Genomic DNA, 20,717 nt, shown 5'->3' on the forward strand with positions numbered 1-20,717 from the left:
TATATGCATTTCTACCTTCCTATGGTTCTATATAGGGCCCCTACTGTCCTGAAATATAGGGGTGTGACCCCTGGTGCATTTCTGTCAATTCACATATGAAAATAGGGACATTTGTGCATTTGTAACATCCACATTCTCACACCAATGATTACTACCTAAGAACACGCAGCTCTCCTTTACACACTGTTGGAAATCTATTCTCCCACTTAAATGCCCTGCACATTCTATTCCTTTACTCTCCAATCACCTGCATAGCACTGATTTTTAAACCAGGGTGTGCTATTAAATCAGCCCCTAGAGTTTCTTCACAGAATGTTTAATGTTACAGTAGGTACAGTTGTATTTCTGCAAATAAAAAAACTCTTGGAACAGTTACTACCCCGAGAATTCATGGGCCATGTAGGTGTGTGGAAGAGAAGCAGTGATTATTTGATATCCAAGTACGTGACTAGAGTAGATGATGTACCCATTCTCAACTCAAACATTCATCAAAAATCCAAGGACAGGACAAAATCTGAAGATTCCCAATGCAAAACTGTGCACACAAATGGGGTTATAAAAAGGCAACTCAACCCCCTCCACAGCAACATCTTCCTAAAAATGAAAAACCAGAACAATAAAGCAACAGTATTTTACAAGCGACAGGAACAAGGAAATAGGGGGTGTGCCTAGCTAGAATACATGAAATAAAAGCAGTACAAAAACATTTAAACACTGTGTAAGTGAACTTCTAGGTTATGAAAGGTGTTGCTGAAAAATATATCAGGTTTTAAGGTGCCACGTTTGCTGCTGCCGTTGCTACTACATGTCCGTTTTGCCAGCCTCTGCTGCTGTGTGCTATGCTCAGAGATGCGGGGGATGTTCTGGGGAGTCAGACAGTTTTTCTAATGACTTTGTCCCTGAACAAGAAAGCAAAGCAGCTCACTCGCTCTCCTGCTCATTCACTCTTCGGCTTAGTTTTGGGACGAAGTTCAAGCTTTGTTGGTCTGACATATATCAACAAGTAGTGAAGGCATGCCAAATCCAAGGACATAAATCTTTGGGGAAGGGGGAAACTTGCCTGAGGGGAGAGTATTTAAATATCATCTTTCTTGCTGATGGACCAAAAGGCTTCTCCATAGTTCAGGGTAGTGTGTGTTTACTGCTATTCCCATGGAGCACAATTTCTTTGAAAAGAAAGGCACATGATTAAAGTGCTATTTGAAATGAAGATTTTGCTTTTAAATGTGGGTACTTTGTCTCTTTCTACTAAGATTTGTGTCAAGGAAGCACTTAACTGTATTTGTGTATGCATTAATTAAGCATAGTAAGCATATGGACGCGGGTGGCTTTGTGGGTTAAACCACAGACCCTAGGGCTTGCCGATCAGAAGGTGGGTGGTTTGAATCCTTGGGGAAGGAGAGGCACTGCGGAGAGAGGGAGAGCTGTGCAACGCCCCTTCAGCGAAGCGTCCCTCCTGGCTTCTGCCTTAGCCGCGTGCAGCCTCTTCCGGGCACGGGGAGCCTTTATCCCATTGCCCGGAAGAGGCTGCGCGCGGCTATCCCATAAGCCAGGACAGCCAGAGGCTATCCCAGAAGCCAGATCCCTCTTGCTGTTCTTGCTTCTGGGATTTAGATTTTTTTTTCTTGTTTTCCTCCTCCAAAATCTAGGTGCGCCTTATGGTCTGGTGCGTCTTATAGAGCGAAAAATATGATATATAAAGGCAGATGGAATACTGTTAACGCTTTTTACTACAAAGACATTTGTCACTCAGAAACCACTTGATCTGATAGCCAGACAAAGATACTGTACAGTGGAAGAGGACTGTAAGCAATAGTGGTCGACTTAAAGCTATATACACTTCCTGTGTCTTGTTAATTATTTGCAGCTTCTGCCAAGAAATATATTTGTGCTACAGGCATACTATATGCAGGCTTGTATTTTCATTTCATTTAAGAGAAAATGTGCCAAGCAAGTCAGATAAATCTTTGATAGTTGCAACAAGAAAAGGTTGATTAAGGTGGATGGATTTCAAGTATTTTATTACTAATCGTTTTACTTATGTTAGCAGAAATGTTTAGGGTAGATTTGTGATAAGATCATACATTTCAAATTGGAAAGGCCAAAGAAAAAAATATAAATTTTAGCTGAAGGCTATGTAAATGTTTGAGAGTTTTGTTTGGAGGAAGGTGCTTTCTGCAACTGTACCTTGTTATTTATTTACTGGATTTCTTGCCTGCTCTTCACCATGAGGTCCCACAGGGTGGGTTATGATATAAAAATACAATGTTAAAATCAGCACAAACAATTTGCTGTGGGGATAGTTCCATAGCTTAGGAGCTATCACAGAGAATGCCCTGTGCTGGGCTGACACCCACGGAAATTCTGAGGGTGGCAGAATCACCAAGAGGATCTGTATTGAACAAAGCAGTATTTCTGAAATTTAGTCAATTCCTTTCCAGAAGAGACTCACCTGGCACCTTTTACATATTTTACTTACTTAGAAAAGGTGTTTCTAATAATAGTTCTGTCTGGCATTTGGGAGGTTGTGGGCATAGCGTGTTAACAACTGACAAAATATTTAATGATTTTAGGTTAATTTTATGCTGGCACCTTGTAAAGCACCTTGCATACTGATACTGCTATGCAAATGAACAGCAACAGCAATAATAAACTGAATGTAAAGTTAAAGGTAAAGGTACCCCTGCCCGTACGGGCCAGTCGTGACCAACTCTGGGGTTGCGTGCTCATCTCGCTTAAGAGGCCGGGAGCCAGCGCTGTCCGAAGACACTTCCGGGTCACGTGGCCAGCGTGACGAAGCTGCTCTGGCGAGCCAGCACCAGCGCAGCACACGGAAACGCCGTTTACCTTCCCGCTATAAAGCGGTACCTATTTATCTACTTGCACTTAGGGGTGCTTTCGAACTGCTAGTTGGGCAGGAGCTGGGACTGAACAACGGGAGCTCACCCCGCTGCGGGGATTCGAACTGCCGACCATACGATCAGCAAGTCCTAGGCGCTGAGGTTTTACCCACAGCGCCACCCGCGTCCCATAAACTGAATGTACCAAGTGCTAAAGTTCTCCAAATAGAGGTACTGGGGATCAACCTAACATGGGAAGCTGCTTCCTACTCACAGATGTGAAATAATTTCTTAGTGGTGGGGAAAATCTACTTTACACATGCTCAAAGACACCCTGTTCTTTGCTGCTACTTCTTATGATGGTGGGTTCAATATCAGTATGGAAAATATATAACATTCTGCACATCTGGCAAATTGACAGTCAGATACCTGGGCTTGCTTCCCTTCTTTTATAGTTACTGTGATTTGTGATTTTAGTCAATACTTTGAACTTCTCTGTCTTTCATAAAGTGTAAATATAGCATGGAATCTGTAGTGTCATGCATGGATGGTGTGTGTGTTTCTACGGGATACTTGGAGTGGGTGTAAACAAACTCTTGCTAGCTATAAATCATAGCTGTGACTGTGTTCTTTGATCTGTTTGTGGATTCAGCATCAAAGTGTAGAATATTAGCTAGCAGATTAATATTCTGTGAAACTGCATTCATTAAAAAAAGAAATTGAACATGGTAGTTGAGCTTTCTTATGGCTAGTAAAGTTACTATTAACTTGTGATCATTTCTTAGCCACAGAAAACCACAACTTCATTGGGAAAACCATCTCTTCCTCCTGAGATGCTGAGACATTGTTGTGGCTACTCATTAGTGAGGAAAATATATTCTGTATGTTCTCAGTGTTTATTGTTATTTCACATTGAAAGCCTGGCAGGTAACAGACAAGGCAGGTAACAAACTTAGCTGGAATATCTAATGTAGGACTGTTCCCTTGTCTAAGAAATTTTTATGGTACAATCTAGTCAACTTGGTCTAGCTGAATAGTCAACATCTTGAAGAAGTGTCCAAGTTATTCTGGCATTTCTGAATTTCTAGAATAGGTATTGTCGCTTCAACAAACCAGGAAGTCAGGCTGGAACCTTTTCTGTTGTGTCCTTAGTATGAGTTGGTTCTGTTTTACTCAGTATTGTGAGAAAAGCACTCTACACATGCTCATGGCCACCATAATTACTTACCATGTACTGTACAGTTGTCTTGACTACAGGTTCTCTGGCTAAAGGTTGCTGGCTTGATGAGCAGAATGTTTTAGGATTTCCTAGGTTTCTGCTTCTATAGACATGAAGGACAGTTTCTAGTTGTGTAGGTGCTGGAAGAGAAAATTTGAATAATTTACTACACTAAGACTTAACAAAGTGTGAGTAAAAATGTATTGTTCTAGGCCTGTTATTTGTGTGCAGAGTTATGGTGGCAGAACACCCTTTGAAGTAGAAGTGCATAGCTTGGACAGGTCCCACATTTATTCACTTAATGTGAGATGTATATTTTACTTTAAAACATTTAACCAGTCTGGTTCTTAATACATATAATATATTTTTATTGCTACCAGTTCAGTTTCTTGGAAAAAAGTTGAAAGCATCAGCCACTGTTGCAGCTTTTACATTATGGAAATTCTCCCCTTGGGCACATATGTTTTACCCCCTTCCCAATCACAATTTCTACAAATCAATGCAATTGCCAGCTGCAGATTTCTATAACAGTTACTGGGAGAGTGATTGCTTTTAACTTTTACATCCCACTATAAACAGAGCTTAGTTGGCCCAATAAAATCTCCCACTTGAGCTTTTCATATAAGAATAATAAAGGTTAAAAGCTCATTGCCATTGTGGGTACTTTCTATAGGAAAACTGTGCAATTAATAGGTAGAGTTGGGTGCAGAGAAAAGAGGAATGTGTGTGGCTGTGGCAAGTAGGTGGTCTTTAAGGTATGTCACTGTGAACTTTTTGCCCAGTTTTTGCTGGATTGTTCAAAGCTCCAACTGAGGTCAGAAGTAAACTATATTCGTTATCCATGTACAAAATTGAAACAAAGCCCAGGAAACTAGAGTGGAAATAAGAATGAAGCAGTGTACTAGACCATGGTCTGTTTTAATGAAATAAAAATGAATGGGCATACATATGCACATGAGCCACAGAGCGATTTGGAAGAGATGGATGCCCTAGTCCTAGTGGGAGCTTGAACTAAAGGATTTTATTATTGTTGTGGTCCCTTCTTTTGTCCACACTACCTGACCTGAGAATTCATAACTCATTAATCAGGTGTATTGTATTGTCCTCAAAAACCAATAAGGAACAGCCAAGGGCTTCATGAACATACCTGTACACATTTTAGATTCTATGGACTATGAGCATATAAAACTTACAATTCCAGACAATTTGTTTTACTAGTTTACTTCATTCTGCATATTTTTAGGTTTGAAAAGTGCTAGTTATTATTCAGCAAGTGCTGTTTGGCTTTTAACAGTAAATGCACTATTCATGTCAAGCACGATATATATAATCTGCAGACAGGTCAACATTTTAAAAATGCACTGGTATGTTCAAAATGAATTATTTCATTTCTCAACATTCTCTTCCCTGAAAATTTGATCAAAACCAGAAATAACAAAGAAATCTAAGATACCATTTTAGTTTATCTTTAATCAAAGGAAGTTAGGGTGCTATTTTTTTATTGCACTTTTCTCAGCCTGCATTTTCCATCATCCACTGAAAAGGAAATGAATGTCTAGAACTTGGATTGCATCCAAGCATTTTTCTTTCATATCTGAAGGCATCTCATGTTCACAAACTGCTAAAAAGTCATTGTGGTCAGGGCTGTACAGCACTTAAATTTGAATAAATAGAAGAACCTACAGATGTACACAAGTTGTGGCGCTGGGATTCTATGAGTTTGTGTTCATACCTGCCTGATACAGCCTTATTCCTGGATAAGTTTAAAAGGTTTGGCATGTTATAGAAAGGGAAACAAAAGCCTTTTGAAATGTGTTACTAATTATTTAGATCCTCCATCAAAGACTCAACACTCATGGCAAACACAGCTCATGTGCTCTGTTCTCTCACTGCCTTTCCCAGCCGAACTTTCCCCATTTCAGTTTTAATGGTCCTTTTAAAGGGAGGTTATTATACTGACAATCAGTGGAACGTGTATCCAATTTCATATACGTACAGATAGATACTTGATGGACAGAATACCACGTCGTTATGCATCCAATGAGGATTTCTTATTTTGCATGTTTTCTAATGCCTTGCTCACAGGCACCAAAACATCCAGTTGCAGTTGTCTCTGCCCCATTGGCTGCTGCCACTTTTGGCATGCTCACAAGGTTCACAAAGCAGACTGCTTCCATTCAGTTCAGAAATGTAAATGCTCTAAAACCTTTTCTGTTCCCTTATAACTCCTCCCCAGCCTGACTGTCCCAATCTCTAAGTGAAGTCCGGAAGTTCTGGAAGGCAGAAAGATTTTGGCCATGAGAGAAGCTTGGCTAAAAAGTACAGTGGGTTTAGACATGATGGTCCTGGAATCAGTGGCAGCCAGAAGATGCAAAAATGACAGTCCAGTGAGGTGGTGGAATCAAATACTCAAATAACTAATTCATCACCCTTAATAAAAGGAAAGGCTTTTGGCAAAAGATTATGAAAGCTCTGTACAAGTCACATCTCCTACTTTAATAAGAGAGTTTAAATAATTTTGACTCCTCCCTGCCCCAAATACATTGGCTGTGCATACTGAAAACAAGAAGCAAATATATTTGCTGAATGCCTTTTTGCCACTTTCCCCCTTTCCTAAATTACCTCTGTGACTGTCACTTTCAAAACTGCTTTGGCGTGACCTTTTTAATACACATGACATGAGCATTAAATATTTCCATGTTTCAAAAGCAAGATGCGTCCCAAAGTTTAGTACAGAGTATATGTATATCCAGTCGGATATGACATCTCACTGAAGCTTCACTGCCAGGTGTCAAATGAACTAGTATAGTTGGAACATATTTTAAGTAACTAAAACCACTTTGAGACTCATCTGCACTGTACTGCTTAGTAGAACATTAAAATGGGTGACTGATTTATCTTTTTTCTGATCTACAGCCCTATGGTTTTTAATATGCCCAAATAACAAGAAAATAACAAAAGGCAAACCTGTCAATATCGCACAATGGAGTCATCACTAATGAAACGTTTGCTCTGTGATGAAATTATACTCCAAAGCATCATAGATAGGATAGCATACAGCTGGAGTCTGATGACACAGTTTACTCCTTGTTTCATTCACAGGTGTTTCCACAGCACTAGCAGCCTTTCCTGGGGGGTAATCAGGTTCTAAAATCTTCACATTGCCAATTCCAGAGGTCAAGTCATATATTTTTCAGTCAATTAAATTCCAGGAAACCTCCCAGAGCTTGATGTAGTTTCATAGAATTGTAAAGTTGGAAGGGACCCTGAGGGTCATCAAGTCTAACCCCCTGCAACGCAGAAATCTCAACTAAATCATCCATAACAGGTGGCCATTTGATAAGTGATGCCAGTAGCCTTATATAGATTATTGTATTTTAATATTCTGTTGGAATCCGCCCAGAGTGGCTGGGGAAACCCAGACAGATGGGCAGGGTATAAATAATAGATTATTATTATTATTATTATTATTATTATTATTATTATTATTATTATTATGTAACCATTTTTAAGACTTCCAATTGGCACCTCTCTTTATTATTCACCTACTCTGACTTGTGTATTATTTCCAGGTTATATACCGAGCTCTGTCACCACCCAATTCTGCTGATGATCCTTACAGTCCTGAAGCTCAGGCACAGCTGAAGATCACTAACCTCCGCGTGCAGCTGCTTAAGCAACAATCCTGCCCTTGCCATAGCAATGACATGAATGCAAAACCTCCAGAACTAACCTACTATGCAATCTATGATTTTATTGTAAAAGGAAGCTGCTTTTGTAATGGTCATGCAGATCACTGTGTGCCCATCAAAGGATTTAAGCCTGTTAAAGCAGCAGGAGTCTTCCATGTGGTAAGTTTATGTTGGGATAAACCTTGCACAAAGTCTCAAGTATAGAGATCAATGTTCTGAAAATAAGGTGAATTGTTGAGCTTGGTGTCAGTTGCATGGGGAATTAATATCCTGAAGACAAGAATGTCTCCTGAAAGTCAGAATGGGAACAGACAATATTATGACTTTCCTATACCTAAGGAATATCTAGAAGTTACCTAAATTAGACAAAAGTCTAGGCTACTTTAATTTTGAATTAAGCTGTGAATATTTACATGATCTAAATTATAATGTTGGCTCACAATGTGAAAAGAAGCTAACTATATGTATATTTTGGCAGTCCAAGGCAGCTCTGATACAAGTTTGCTTCTGTGTACTGTCTTTATATAACCCGATTAGTGCATGTGCTGTATACAACCCATATCACAAGTTTTGATTTCACTGGGATGTAGAATCTGAAATAGAGCTTTGAAAAGAAGCAATAAATTGCAGGATTCAGCAGAGGTGAGGGAGAAACTGATAGATGAGCTGTTTTCAAGGACAAGGCCTAAATTATACCTGTACTGGTGATATGATTTGGCACCCAATCTGATCTATGTTGGAAAACACCTAATCTGAGATCTGCTTTATTTCCCAATGTGAAAAACAAACATATTACAACATGTATGCAAATGCACAAAAGTGAATGCTTGCAAATCTAACAAACACGAAACCTTTAGTTTTCATAAGATGCTTCCCTGGTGGAAAGTTTTTCAAACTAGCTCCATAGACTAGATCATTTCAGCTGGCAATCCCCAAGACTGCTGTGTATGTAACATAAATTGTCCTGGTTTCTATTTCTCTCATGTACTTGTTCTGCAAGAGTTGTAGCAGAATGATAACAAAGAAGGATAAACAAAAACATAGTGGGGCAAGACTTAACAATCTAGCAAATAAAATCAAAAGCAAGGCCAGTGCACTGCAATTTAAAACTACTGGTAGTACAGTGAATGTAGCCTGCATAGTGCTCAAGAAATCCTGGTAGGACACAGGGAGAAGTGTTATGGCAGTCGTGTGTTATTTACAAGATATAATTATAAAATATTTCCATTTAGGCACCCACATTGATCATTTTAGCTTTTTGGTATTGCTGACAGGTGCCTTGCGAAATCACCTTACCCCATATATGCCTAGTCAACCATTTCAATCAGTGGAACTGGCACTGCTACAGGTGTCCCTTAATACTTGTTCTGAACTTTTAGTGTGGCAGCACCTATGCTTTAAAACTCTGCCTATTGATATCTGGCACTGATATCACTGTGGTGTATTCTTTTTGGTGCCTGCTTAAATCATCTTTGTTTAGGCAAGCCTATCAGACATGTAGACACGTGGAAATTGCATGTCCTTTGAGTATTTTAAAACATTTTTGGGGGCCTTTTTTCATCAATAATTTTAATGTTTCATTTTATTTTATTGTAAACTTCTTAGAAGTGGGTTTCCCCCCCTACAATCAAGTGCTATATATATAGATAGATAGATAGTATATATATATATATATATATATATATATATATATATATATATATGGTATATATTAAATAAAAATAAATTAAATTAAATAGATTAAACAAACATAATTCAAAATATTCTCCAAAATATATAAAAATTTGTAGAGTAGGGTCAATATGAGAATATATGAACATGTTTTAGTCAACATATATTTTACTAAAAATCCAAAGCCACCTTTATTTTATATACTCTCCTTGTGGTAATTTTTTTTACCCGCAGTAGCATTTTGCTGTTTATTTTGTTGGAAAAAAGCTAATATAACAGCTACAATTTAAAAACAATTTTCTAAAGACTAATTCCCCTTTTATCCTTTTGATATTGTCCCTTGTGTGAAGATTTACATTGTTTCAGTAAAAAACCCTATAACATCAACCATAATAAAGCTGCAATAGTAGTGTAGAACTCAAATCATTATGCAATATAAACAATACTAATCAAAAGGGAAGTTTCGGGGGGGGGGGACAGGTCTTCTAGTGCACAAGAGCTGTTAGTTGCTTCTTTCTCAGTATAGTACATTCAGGAACATAAGTCATGAAGTATTTTCTAAAAACCCAGACAATTTGAAAAGAAGTAATTGAATATATTAATTGAGGAACAAAAAGGCAATGGGAGGAAACATGCCCTAGCAACTGTCTTCATGTGTGAAAATCAGTCACTAATTTATCTTACACAAGTCAACTTTTGTAACACTGTTTGCCTTGCACAGTATAATGAGTGACACTACCAGAGAGCTGTCAAGCTTAGAAAGAAAGCAGTCTGGAAGTGGAGTAAGATGGAAGGGACTAATGACAGAATGAAAAAAAGAACTCTGGTTAAATGAACTCACTTGTGTCAATTCACAAAACAGTGAAACATCCTGGGAAATGTGTCATTTAGCTATGCCTCATAAAGATTCAAAATGAATAGTACCGGGGTAAATGGAAATTGCTGGAAAATGTTTACATTCTGGTTTAGTCGTCACAAATGCATCGTGGCTGGCTGAAAATCAAACTGGAGCCATGCATATGACCATTCTAGTGCAGAATTATATTCTTTGTGGTGGCAGCAGCAGCAGCAGCAGCAGCAGCAGCTGTTTCTTATTGATTTAACTTCCCCAACTTCTTTAGATCTTTTTTATTCTCAAAATCTGCTTTCTCATTTTTCATACATGACTGTGCAATCCTAGATATGTCTACTCCAGAAGTCATTCCGACTGAGTTCAGGGGGGCTGACTTTCAGGGAAATGGGTAAAGGATGGCAACCCCAGTGACAGATATATGAATATATATCCTGATTATCAAATTGAGACATACGGGAGCCAGAAAGGATGTGTTTGGTGTGTTGTTGTTTTTACATGGCCATTGCCATGTGTGTGACAAGTTGCTGGCCTGCTTTTTACAACCGACTTCCTTTTGTGTAAAAAAAATACATTTTAATTACAAATACCTGATTTACATATATAAAACCCATGAGTACAGTGGTACCTCAGGTTACAGACGCTTCAGGTTACACACTCCGCTAACCCAGAAATAGTACCTCGGGTTAAGAACTTTGCTTCAGGGTGAGAACAGAAATCGTGCTCCGGTGGCGTGGCAGCAGCAGGAGGCCCCCTTTAGCTAAAGTGGTGCTTCAGGTTAGGAACAGTTTCAGGTTAAGAACGGACCTCCGGAACGAATTAAGTACATAACCAGAGGTACCACTGTATTTGTTTCACCACCCTCCCAGGACTTCCAGTTCATATAGTCATACCTCGGGTTAAATATGCTTCAAGTTGAGCGTGTTCGAGTTGCGCTCCTTGGCAACCCGGAAGTAACGGAGCACGTTACTTCCGGGTTTCGCCACTCGCGCATGCGCTCAAAATGACGTCATGCGCATGCACAGAAGCGGCGAAAAGCGACGCGCGCAGACGTGCCATCGCTAGTTACGTTTACCTCTAGATGCGAATGGGGCTCTGTAACGGATCCTGTTCGTATCTAGAGGTACCACGGTACTTTGTAACATGCTAGTTGCCCATTCATGCAATTCTTACAACCTACTATTAGGTTTGAAGCACCATGTGGCAATTTCTGACTGGAGAAATACCTGTCAATGTATTTTGTTCCTTTTACAAACCTGGACTTTTAAATTTCTATGATGAAGGTATACGACACTGGTCTCTTTCCCAAATAGCTTGTAGTATTACATACAGCTGTCCTGATTAGTTGACTTGCTACTAATAAGCAAACTTATCCAGGCTGTGGTAGATATTTTTTTCCATGGAGCTCTAAGCAAACATGGCACCTACTTTAAGCATATACCATGGTCCTCCCCTCCCCCCTTTGCCTGTTATGAAGTTAGATAACAATTTCCAGAAAAATATTCCTGGATGGTCACTTTCCCCACTCTTCCATTGCCAGGAATGGATTGTTTTATTCAACGTAAAGAGTTTCCTTTCTCTGGTTCATTCTTCATCCGCTTGAATATTTAGGCCTGTACCTGGAGCTATAACACTAATAACATTCTCTCCTTCTGCAACCTTCTCAATCAGAGACTGTTATATTCTGAGTAGGATGAAAAGCAACACCGGTTCCCTCTTGACATTCCTCGCTCATCACTAGCTTTTCTACAGTGCCCGTTTATGACTCAGTCCATATTTTTATTTAAGAGGAGCCAAAACACTCCAACTGTGATAATAGAATCATACAGCTAAGAAGGATCAAACAACTATCCATCTACCACTCCTCAAGGACCCTTTTATATAATAAATCTCAAGCAGAAAGAGGGTGTTGGCAGAACAAATAGCTTCAAGGAACATATCCAATTCCGATGCTGCAGGGGAAGTCAGAAATTACTAGGATTATTGCCCAGTTTGACCTGGGGAAATTCCTTCTGAATGCTAAATATGGTGCGCCATGAGACCCAAAACATTCCACATTATAAAGAACTTCACATCGTCTCTCGCCAGCAACCTCGTCTGGACAAACAAGCTCAAAGAGTCTTTAAAATGCCCTGTGAATATAATGGGAGCAAAGTCACTCAGAAGGGTATTCTGAGCAGCAGCCTATTTGTAACTGTGGCAAGAGTCTCTCTTTCTCTCTCTTATGAACTTTTAATGCTATTTAGCTACCAATACTTTCTTGACAAGAGCTGTCTTTTCTGGTTGTCAAGTACAGATCAAGAAGTTCAGTGCAGAGCTACTTAGATGTTTATATTTTTGCTATGTATGCCATACCAATGAGCAAATGATAAGCTATCTTGCCTACACTGTTTACTCTCCCTGAATCACCCGCATTCTGATAGGAAAATCTAATGGGGTAATTTACCACAATGAAATAACTCATTGTAAATAAAACTGAGTAAAAAGATGTAGAATAAATTCTCTAACATTAATCCAAATTTTAAATCTAATTTTTGACATCAAAATGAAGGTGCTTACTAGTGTCTAATCAAGAGGGGCCTACGGCAATTAAGCAATGGCATTTTAGTACAGCACAATAGCAATATATATGTGAGGACTGTTTTGGGGGGGGAGAATTCTAAAGCTGTCATAAAACATGAAGTGGATATGGCAAGGGGTTCAGTACAATTTATAAAATAAATGTTTGGTGATAGAAGTACAGGTTATCCAATAACTAGGGGAAAGCATAATAGGTGCATACTGCTATTACCATGATTAATGGTTAGCACTTTTATAGCACATTTCAAATGTTCAGAGTGTTTCATATACATCATCTCCATAAAACTTACAACAGCCCTGGAAGGCAAACAAGTATCCTTGTATTGTGAATGCAGAGCTAAGGCCGAGAGATAGTTGGCTCCCGAGGAGGAGACTACAGTTGCTTTGCTGTTCCTCAAACCCTCCTTAATATTTACTTATTTGCTTCTAAAACAACTTCTTGCCAATCTTAACGAGCGTTGATTATGTACATGAATCCTTGGGATTTGTTGCATAAACCTACAAGCATACAGCCATGAAAACTGGGACCCTGTCTCTGCACAAGGATGCTGTGTGTAGGCTTGATACAAGGTATATTGCAGTGGTTCTCCCTCCTCACTCCACGCATTCAGTGTACCGTTTCAAATATTCTGAACAGGACCCCTATTCAGTGCAGGTGTTGTGATATTGCTGCAATGCTAGAATAATTCCATGCGAGCAAGCAATCAGCTTCAACCTAAAAGAACAATTTTCTATTCAGTTAGCAAGTAGTTAGCGGGCAGACACATTTCCAAATTACCAGTGATTTCACAATGCTGTAGGTGCACCTGCATGTTATCTCTAGAAATGCCACTACAGCCATAGTTGTCACAGTTTGTTTCCCCTTTGTTAGGTCCATGGAAGGTGCATGTGCAAACACAATACTGCAGGAACGCATTGTCAACATTGCGCTTCTCTCTACAATGACCAGCCATGGCAAGCGGCAAATGGCAGAACAGGAACTCCAAATGAATGCAGATGTAAGTAACAAGTTAACGGCAGTGCTTCTGGGCTATCAGGATATGCAGAAATGACCCTGGGGAAACAAATTAGAAAGCCAAAACCAATGCCACTATCCACAACATTTTAAAACATTGGTAACACTTTAGTTTACAAAGATGTTCATTCATTTTACCAAGAAGGTGACATTTGTTTGGCCCTCTTCAATTTTCCAATTTTGAGCTATTCAGTTTTTCTTGGGGCACCTAAATAAATTATACTAGACACCGAAACACTAAATATTTTAAAGTTTTAATTTACAATACAGAAGATACAGAAGCAGCAATAATTATACTGGATTTGTTGTTGTAAGATAATCTGATCTGGTCTTCAAAATATTTGTTCTGATAGTTTCTTATTCTACCAAAAACATCATTATGGAAGGCCTGTGGTAACTTGCAGCAGATTCACTCAAATAGGTACATTAGAGTAACTAAACACTGATATTTTTTTCAAATATTGGAAACATCTTCAGGCTGACATATACATTTCATTTTATTATTAATCAGCTCTCATTATGTGTAAGGGTTTTTTTCTGCATTCTTTTTAAAAGAGCATCCTTAATTTGTCTTTTTACTTGCTTTGGCTGTGTTTCAGCCTGTAAGTGCAATGGGCATTCTGACTCTTGCCACTTTGACATGGACACATGGCTGGCATCAAGAAACCAAAGTGGTGGGGTGTGTGATAACTGTCAACACAATACAGAAGGGCAGCACTGCCAGCGTTGCAAGCCAGGCTACTACCGAGACCTCAGAAGACCCTTTTCTGCCCCAGATGCCTGTAAATGTAAGCTAATATGAATTTATCAATATGAATATTTAAATACTAGATCATTCTGTTGCTCATTCTTATGCCAAGGTAAAAAAAAAAGTTTGGTATCCTCACATTTGTAAATGAAGGAACTACAATCCTCAAATATTTCATTATGCAGTATATCTAACTAATGCCAGTTTACCGGTCAAGGAGCTTGCTGTGGAGTTCCACCAATTACTATTCATTACTATATGTACTTTAGAATAATGGTGATGGAGCTAAAAGTACCTGTGATAGGAACATTCAAGCAAACTTCCAATATATGGGGATTTTTTAAAAGCCAGTGATAAGCCAGTGGCTTCTGTTGGTTGGTTGGTTTTATTTATGTACATCTGATGGGTGGGGTATAAATATTATTATTATTATTATTATTATTATTATTATTATTATTATTATTATTATTATTATTAGGATTCTTGTCCCTGACAGACGCATATTAATAGAGTATTCTCTTCTACAAAGTAGATGTATTATAATTACTAATAATATGAACAGCAACAACAAAGCTTCACCTTTTGCTTTCGTTATAAAGGGAGTTTTGGAAGGTCCCACTTGTAATGCGGAAATGAGAAAATCTACACCTGCTGAAACTCCTCCTTCTACATTTTGACTAAAAAAAGACCATGTTCAAGATAGCTAACAATTGTTGTAGATGTTGTTAGTTTATATTCTGCATTTTGACTTAAAAAAAACAAAGTGCTCAAGACTCGTAACAACAAAATCTATAACAATCATTAGCCATCTTGAACACAGTATTTTTTAGTCGAAATGTGAAGAAGTTTCTGCAGAATACAAGCTATTTTATTAAATAAATTGTCCCTACTCCTAGCATACCTTTGCAATCTGATCACCCCTATTTCTGGCATTCAATGAAATGCCAGTTGTGGCAACTGTAGTTGTAGATGCAGTGTTCAAATCATGGCAGAAGATGTAGCAGGAAATCCTAACCTGACCTTAAGCAGGAGGCTGCAAGGGACAGTGGACACTTGAGTGAATACCAGGACATAGGACAGCTTGAAGCAGACGGTTTGCTCCTATAAAGTCTAGAGTTCCTTTTATTTCCCTTGATCCTGACTACCCTCCCAGGTTCTACACCCTCCTGAAGATTGGAGGTGCTTAAAAGGGTAGTCCCCTGGCCTAGAGATAAGAATTTTGCCAATGAGCGGTAATACAGAGGAGAGGAATAGCATTGTCTAATATCTTTTCCCTTAAGCTAAGTATGTAAAAATACACATGATTGGAATTCTTCACCCATTAGATCCACTAACACCTCAGTCTCATTTTACTGAGTAAAATGTTGCCTACAGAGAATATTTTATTTGGATTGACAGTGATGACACTCAAATCCCAGATTACCTATGGACTGTCAGAATCACCGGGGGTGGGGGTACAGACTATTTCAGGCCAGAAAAGACTGTTTTTCAAGGAACACAAATCTTCCCAGGCAAGTACCGTACACTCTGGAAGAATATGTTGAGTACGGTATACTAGATGGCAGCAGTTTTCCTTGATTTCAGCAGCTGGCACAAAATGTTGCTGTGAATGTGATCATGGAAGTTGCCAAAGAATGTTGGAACTACTTCTGTGTTTCTTTTTAAAATGTGCTTGTGGGAGCAGGTGGGGGGATTGTTTTGTTTTTGTTCTTGTATTTATTATGTATTTTGTGTTTTTATCTCATATTTCAATGCTGTGAACCACCCTGAGATCTACAGATGAAGGGTGGTATACAAATTTAAATAAATACTACTAATATAATAACAATAACAATAACAACTGCCTTCCAGTCTCAGCTGCATCTCTAAAAATACAAGAAATAATAGGGTTTTGGGGAGGACGAATAAGTATTGTAAGGCATTTTGCATACAATCTATAGAAATGGTAAAAGCTTTCCCCATAACAGCAATCGATCCTTCAAGTTTTCTTTTCTGACTTCCTCTTCCTGATCAGCTTACTTTTTTCTTTTCTTTTCTTGCAAAATCTATTGATACAAAGCAAATTCCTCTCAGCTGTTGCCTCCAAGCCAGAATGAGTTTCATTCCTGGGCAGCCATCCCAGTTTCATCTTCAGCTGCTATCATTTGTGCAAAGTCCACAACAATGGAGTCAGAGTGACACATGATAGAGCTAACAGAGGAGACAGATATTTCCTGCGTGAAATTGTTCAGTCACAGCTTTTCACTTGCTGTGTAAAGTGTGAGGAGTGTTTTGGATAGCTCCAGCTGAACAGAAAGCTTGTGCTTTGAGGGGATCAAGCAGAGATTACAATCTCGACAGAAAAAGGCCTTGTGTCTTGCATAGTTTGGGTTGATAACGACATGTCTGATAACCTTATTCATATACAGTAGTAGACAATGGAATTCTGCAGATATTGCCAGCTCACTCACTGAGGAGGGACGAAAATGGAAAAGCTCCAAGGTCAAAGCAAATGAAGGAGCTGTTAAACCACAAATCCTTAAACTACACTAAGCAAAGTGAACAATGTGTAATATTTGTTCAGGAGTGTGTATGTACTAGATAAAGCAGGGCATACTCTTATTTAACATGGTAGCTGTAGCAATCTGCTTGAAGGTTACATAGATTCTCCCACCTCTTCTATTTTTAACAACTTGTATGAATTTTTAAGACTCTGCTACAATGTCACGGGGGTGATAAAAAGGTTCATAACTGATTACAGTCATTAAATTTAAAACACTTGTATTCCATAGATGCTTGTAACACTTGGATTTGTTATCCAAGACTCAACTGAAAGTTCTAGTAATCAGAGCTTATTTGCTGCATTCTAAATTTTGAGGCTCTTGTACAAAAGCAGTTAACATTTGCTTTTAATACTCCAGGGCCATGGTTATATTGAATTTCAAATTCAGTTTTAAGTCAATTTATCCAATAAGCAAGAGATCATGTGTTTTTAGCACACCTTACTGCAAGCATCTTACAGCTAAGAGAGAGCTAAAAGGTGACATTTTCCACTCAACACTTTTAAGGAATGGCATAGTGATTGGTATGGGAAACAATACAGGGCATTTTCACATGTGAGACTTCAATAAGTCTGCCATGTATCTGTAAAATCCACAGTAGTAAAAACTATAATGATGTACTGCAGGGAGAAAACATACATTTGCATTGTTTGCAGGGCCAAACTACAAATGGCAGTGGCAGATTCATGTATTTATATTTCTTGAACCCTTGAATGTAAAACGAGAATAATACTAAGGCTGGGTGATACCTTTAGGATATACTCTCTCCCCATATACGTTCATCTCATATGCATGTTTTAATATTGCAGTGTGCTCCTGCCACCCTGTTGGATCAGCTGTGCTTCCCTTTAGCAATAGCACCTTCTGTGATCCCAACAACGGTGACTGTCCCTGCAAACCTGGAGTGGCTGGTCCTCAGTGCGATAGGTGCATGGTAGGATACTGGGGCTTTGGAGATTATGGCTGCCGAGCATGTGATTGTGCAGGAAGCTGTGACCCACTAAATGGAGACTGCATCAATAAGTGAGTGGACAAACATATTGCTACCTAATAAATGGCTAGCTAACATAAGGACAAGGAGTTTATCTACAATAAATACATGTTTGAAATAGAAGTAATAAAAAGGTTAGAGATGTAGACAGTGTTTCCCAACCTTGGGCCTCCAGCTGTTTTTGGACTACAACTCCCATCATCCCTCGCTAGCAAGACCAGTGGTCAGGGATGATGGGAATTGTAGTTCAAAAACAGCTGGAGGCCCAAGGTTGGGAAACACTGATGTAGAAAAACCTCTTGAGCAGAGATGGAGGACCTGTGACCCTTCACATGTTTTTGGATAAGAACTCCCATCATTCCTGACCACTGGCCATGCTGGTTGGGGCTGATGGGAGTTGAAGTACAGCAACATCTAGAAGGCCACATGTTCCTCATCTCTGCTCTAGAACAAAATGTTGTTGTTTTATTGTAACGCCTCACATGAACCATTATAGTTGGATTGAAAGGATTAAGTTCTAAATTAATCTGACTGGGGGAGGGGGGATATGCATCAGAAATAGGAAACAAGCACTTTTCTAACTCTTACCTTGAAGATATTGAGACATAGCACTTCCCACAAAAGAAAGAAAGAATTGGAACAAGAAAAATATATTGGAAAGGCATAGGTATAGCTCAGTTGGTTAGAGCATGTTGCTCATAATGCTAAGGTTGCAGATGATCCTCAGGGTCTCTTCCAACTCTATGTTACTATCATTCTGTTATTCCATATTCCCCCTCACATGACTAGTTTAGAAGGAAAAAACTTCCCTTCCTGCAAGAAATTAGCTATGAGTGACTATATCATAATCCTAAAAACTCTACCAGGCACTGCTAGAAATCTCTTCCAAGCTCTGAACTTGTGTGAGATCTATAAATGAATTGCAGATAAGTAAGTCCCTTTTCTGGCAACAGAAGTATGGATAATTAGCACAATAAATATTTTCTTTTAATTTTGCTTCTGAATACCTAAGCTTTGTCAAGGGTGTTTTTGTGTGGAGGGTTGTTTACAAATAAACTTGAATTGAACTGAGTTTGTAAGAAACATATCACAGTCTTCCTTTAATTTCAGCAGTGCAAACATAGATTGGTACCATGAAATCCCTGGCTTTTATTCTCCGTATAACAAAAGTGAACCAGCATGGGGGTGGGAAGATGAACAAGGCTACTCTGCCCTTCGACATTCAGGTAAGAATATGAACTTTTGGATTTTTTACTGAAAGATAGGAGTCTCTTTCAGGTGTTAAACATATGTGTGGATTACTTTCCCCATGCTATCAGGACCCCTGGGTTCCTGATCACAAGGAGGGAGCCCTCTGTGTATAAAGCTTTTTTTGTGGTGGGGGCTCTTTCAGTTTTTATAACAAACATGTGGAGGTCAGATATGTGTGATCTCATTCTTCCTATGTGTTCATATAACATCTGAAATGAACTATAGATCACGTGGAATTATTTATTATAATTGGTTAGGTTCACTGTTTGAATATCGGCTATGTAATCTCAGCTGATATTTTCCATCAAGCTAAAAATAAACCATACTGTACACACACACACAACACACACACACTCTGTAGATATAGATATATCCAGGATCCAGTGAGCAGCTACAAAAAATCTTTTTAATTCAGTACTTAAAATGTTTAGTAACATGCTGTTGCCACTATTCATTTAGTCTTCTGTGAAAAGTGCTGTCCTCCAACACTATATCTGATTACATGAGCAATCCCATTCCCTCCCACTTTAGTAGCTGAATCTAGACATTCTGGTGAATACAATATGAAATAATGGTAACTAAAATATTTCATCAAATAATGCTTAAAGAGAGAGGCATTTTTGTGTTTCTGTAGGAAAATGTGAATGTAAAGATCAAGTTTTAAGAAATTCCAAGATCTTCTGTGGCATGAAATATACATATGGTGAGTTAAAAATCAAATAAATTATTCAAATTGCCTAGTGCTGTCAACAGTTTCCTTTATCAGTGTAAACTGTCAACAGAGCTACTACGACGGGGAGATATGGTGGTATTTATATTAGGAAAACGAGAGGTTCATTTAAGTGGTGCACTAGATATAGTAGGGATGGGATACCCACCCCCTTCCAGATTTTGTTGGATTTCAGCTTCCATTAGCTCCAACTAGTATGGCCAATGGTCAGAGACAATAGATACAGAAGACCAACAATATCTGGAGTGCCACGGTTTCTGACCCCTGACTTACAGACTTTTTTTAAAAAATCAAAACTGGAACTTTGCTTGCTTGGTAATACAACTTGTTTTGCCTTGCAAATTTATTTCTATTGGACCTGCATGGCTGCATGCATATTTTGTCTGCTATGTACAATTTCTCCAACATTTTTTATCTTCTAATGAATGGTCTATTTGCCTAGAAAATGTGTCCTGGGAGAAAACCAGCATTTAATATGTAGACAAACTTCTTTTTCTATAAATTATCACCAATATAAAGTCCTTTTTGTGATGCCAATTAGACTACTAGTTCTCAAAGGGAGACTCTATCAGTTTAAATTCATCCATGCA

At 38.7% G+C, this 20,717-nt stretch overlaps 1 protein-coding gene and 1 long non-coding RNA gene across 3 annotated transcripts in view; one reads left to right on the top strand and one right to left on the bottom strand.

The window, feature by feature from the left end:
- LOC310687628 overlaps positions 1 to 20,717 on the bottom strand; it is a 90,637-nt gene that overhangs the window by 30,130 nt on the left and 39,790 nt on the right. The window contains exon 2 of the long non-coding RNA XR_014516496.1: positions 4,069 to 4,199. This is a non-coding gene — a long non-coding RNA (uncharacterized lncRNA). The remainder of the gene's footprint in view (positions 1 to 4,068; positions 4,200 to 20,717) is intronic.
- Positions 1 to 20,717, top strand: part of NTN4 (netrin 4) — a 41,261-nt gene that overhangs the window by 15,725 nt on the left and 4,819 nt on the right. The window contains exons 3-8 of one of the 2 annotated variants that reach the window (XM_083462906.1): positions 7,632 to 7,910; positions 13,724 to 13,850; positions 14,467 to 14,655; positions 17,965 to 18,178; positions 19,260 to 19,372; positions 20,032 to 20,100. In XM_083462906.1, the coding sequence (XP_083319032.1) occupies positions 7,632 to 7,910; positions 13,724 to 13,850; positions 14,467 to 14,655; positions 17,965 to 18,178; positions 19,260 to 19,372; positions 20,032 to 20,100 (991 nt within the window). Of the gene's footprint in view, positions 1 to 7,631; positions 7,911 to 13,723; positions 13,851 to 14,466; positions 14,656 to 17,964; positions 18,179 to 19,256; positions 19,373 to 20,031; positions 20,101 to 20,717 lie in introns of both variants that reach the window. The other variant, XM_083462907.1, reaches the window with a different exon arrangement.

This window comes from Podarcis liolepis, assembly GCF_965112155.1.
Source record: "Podarcis liolepis genome assembly, chromosome: 10".
Taxonomy (NCBI): Eukaryota; Metazoa; Chordata; class Lepidosauria; order Squamata; family Lacertidae; genus Podarcis; species Podarcis liolepis.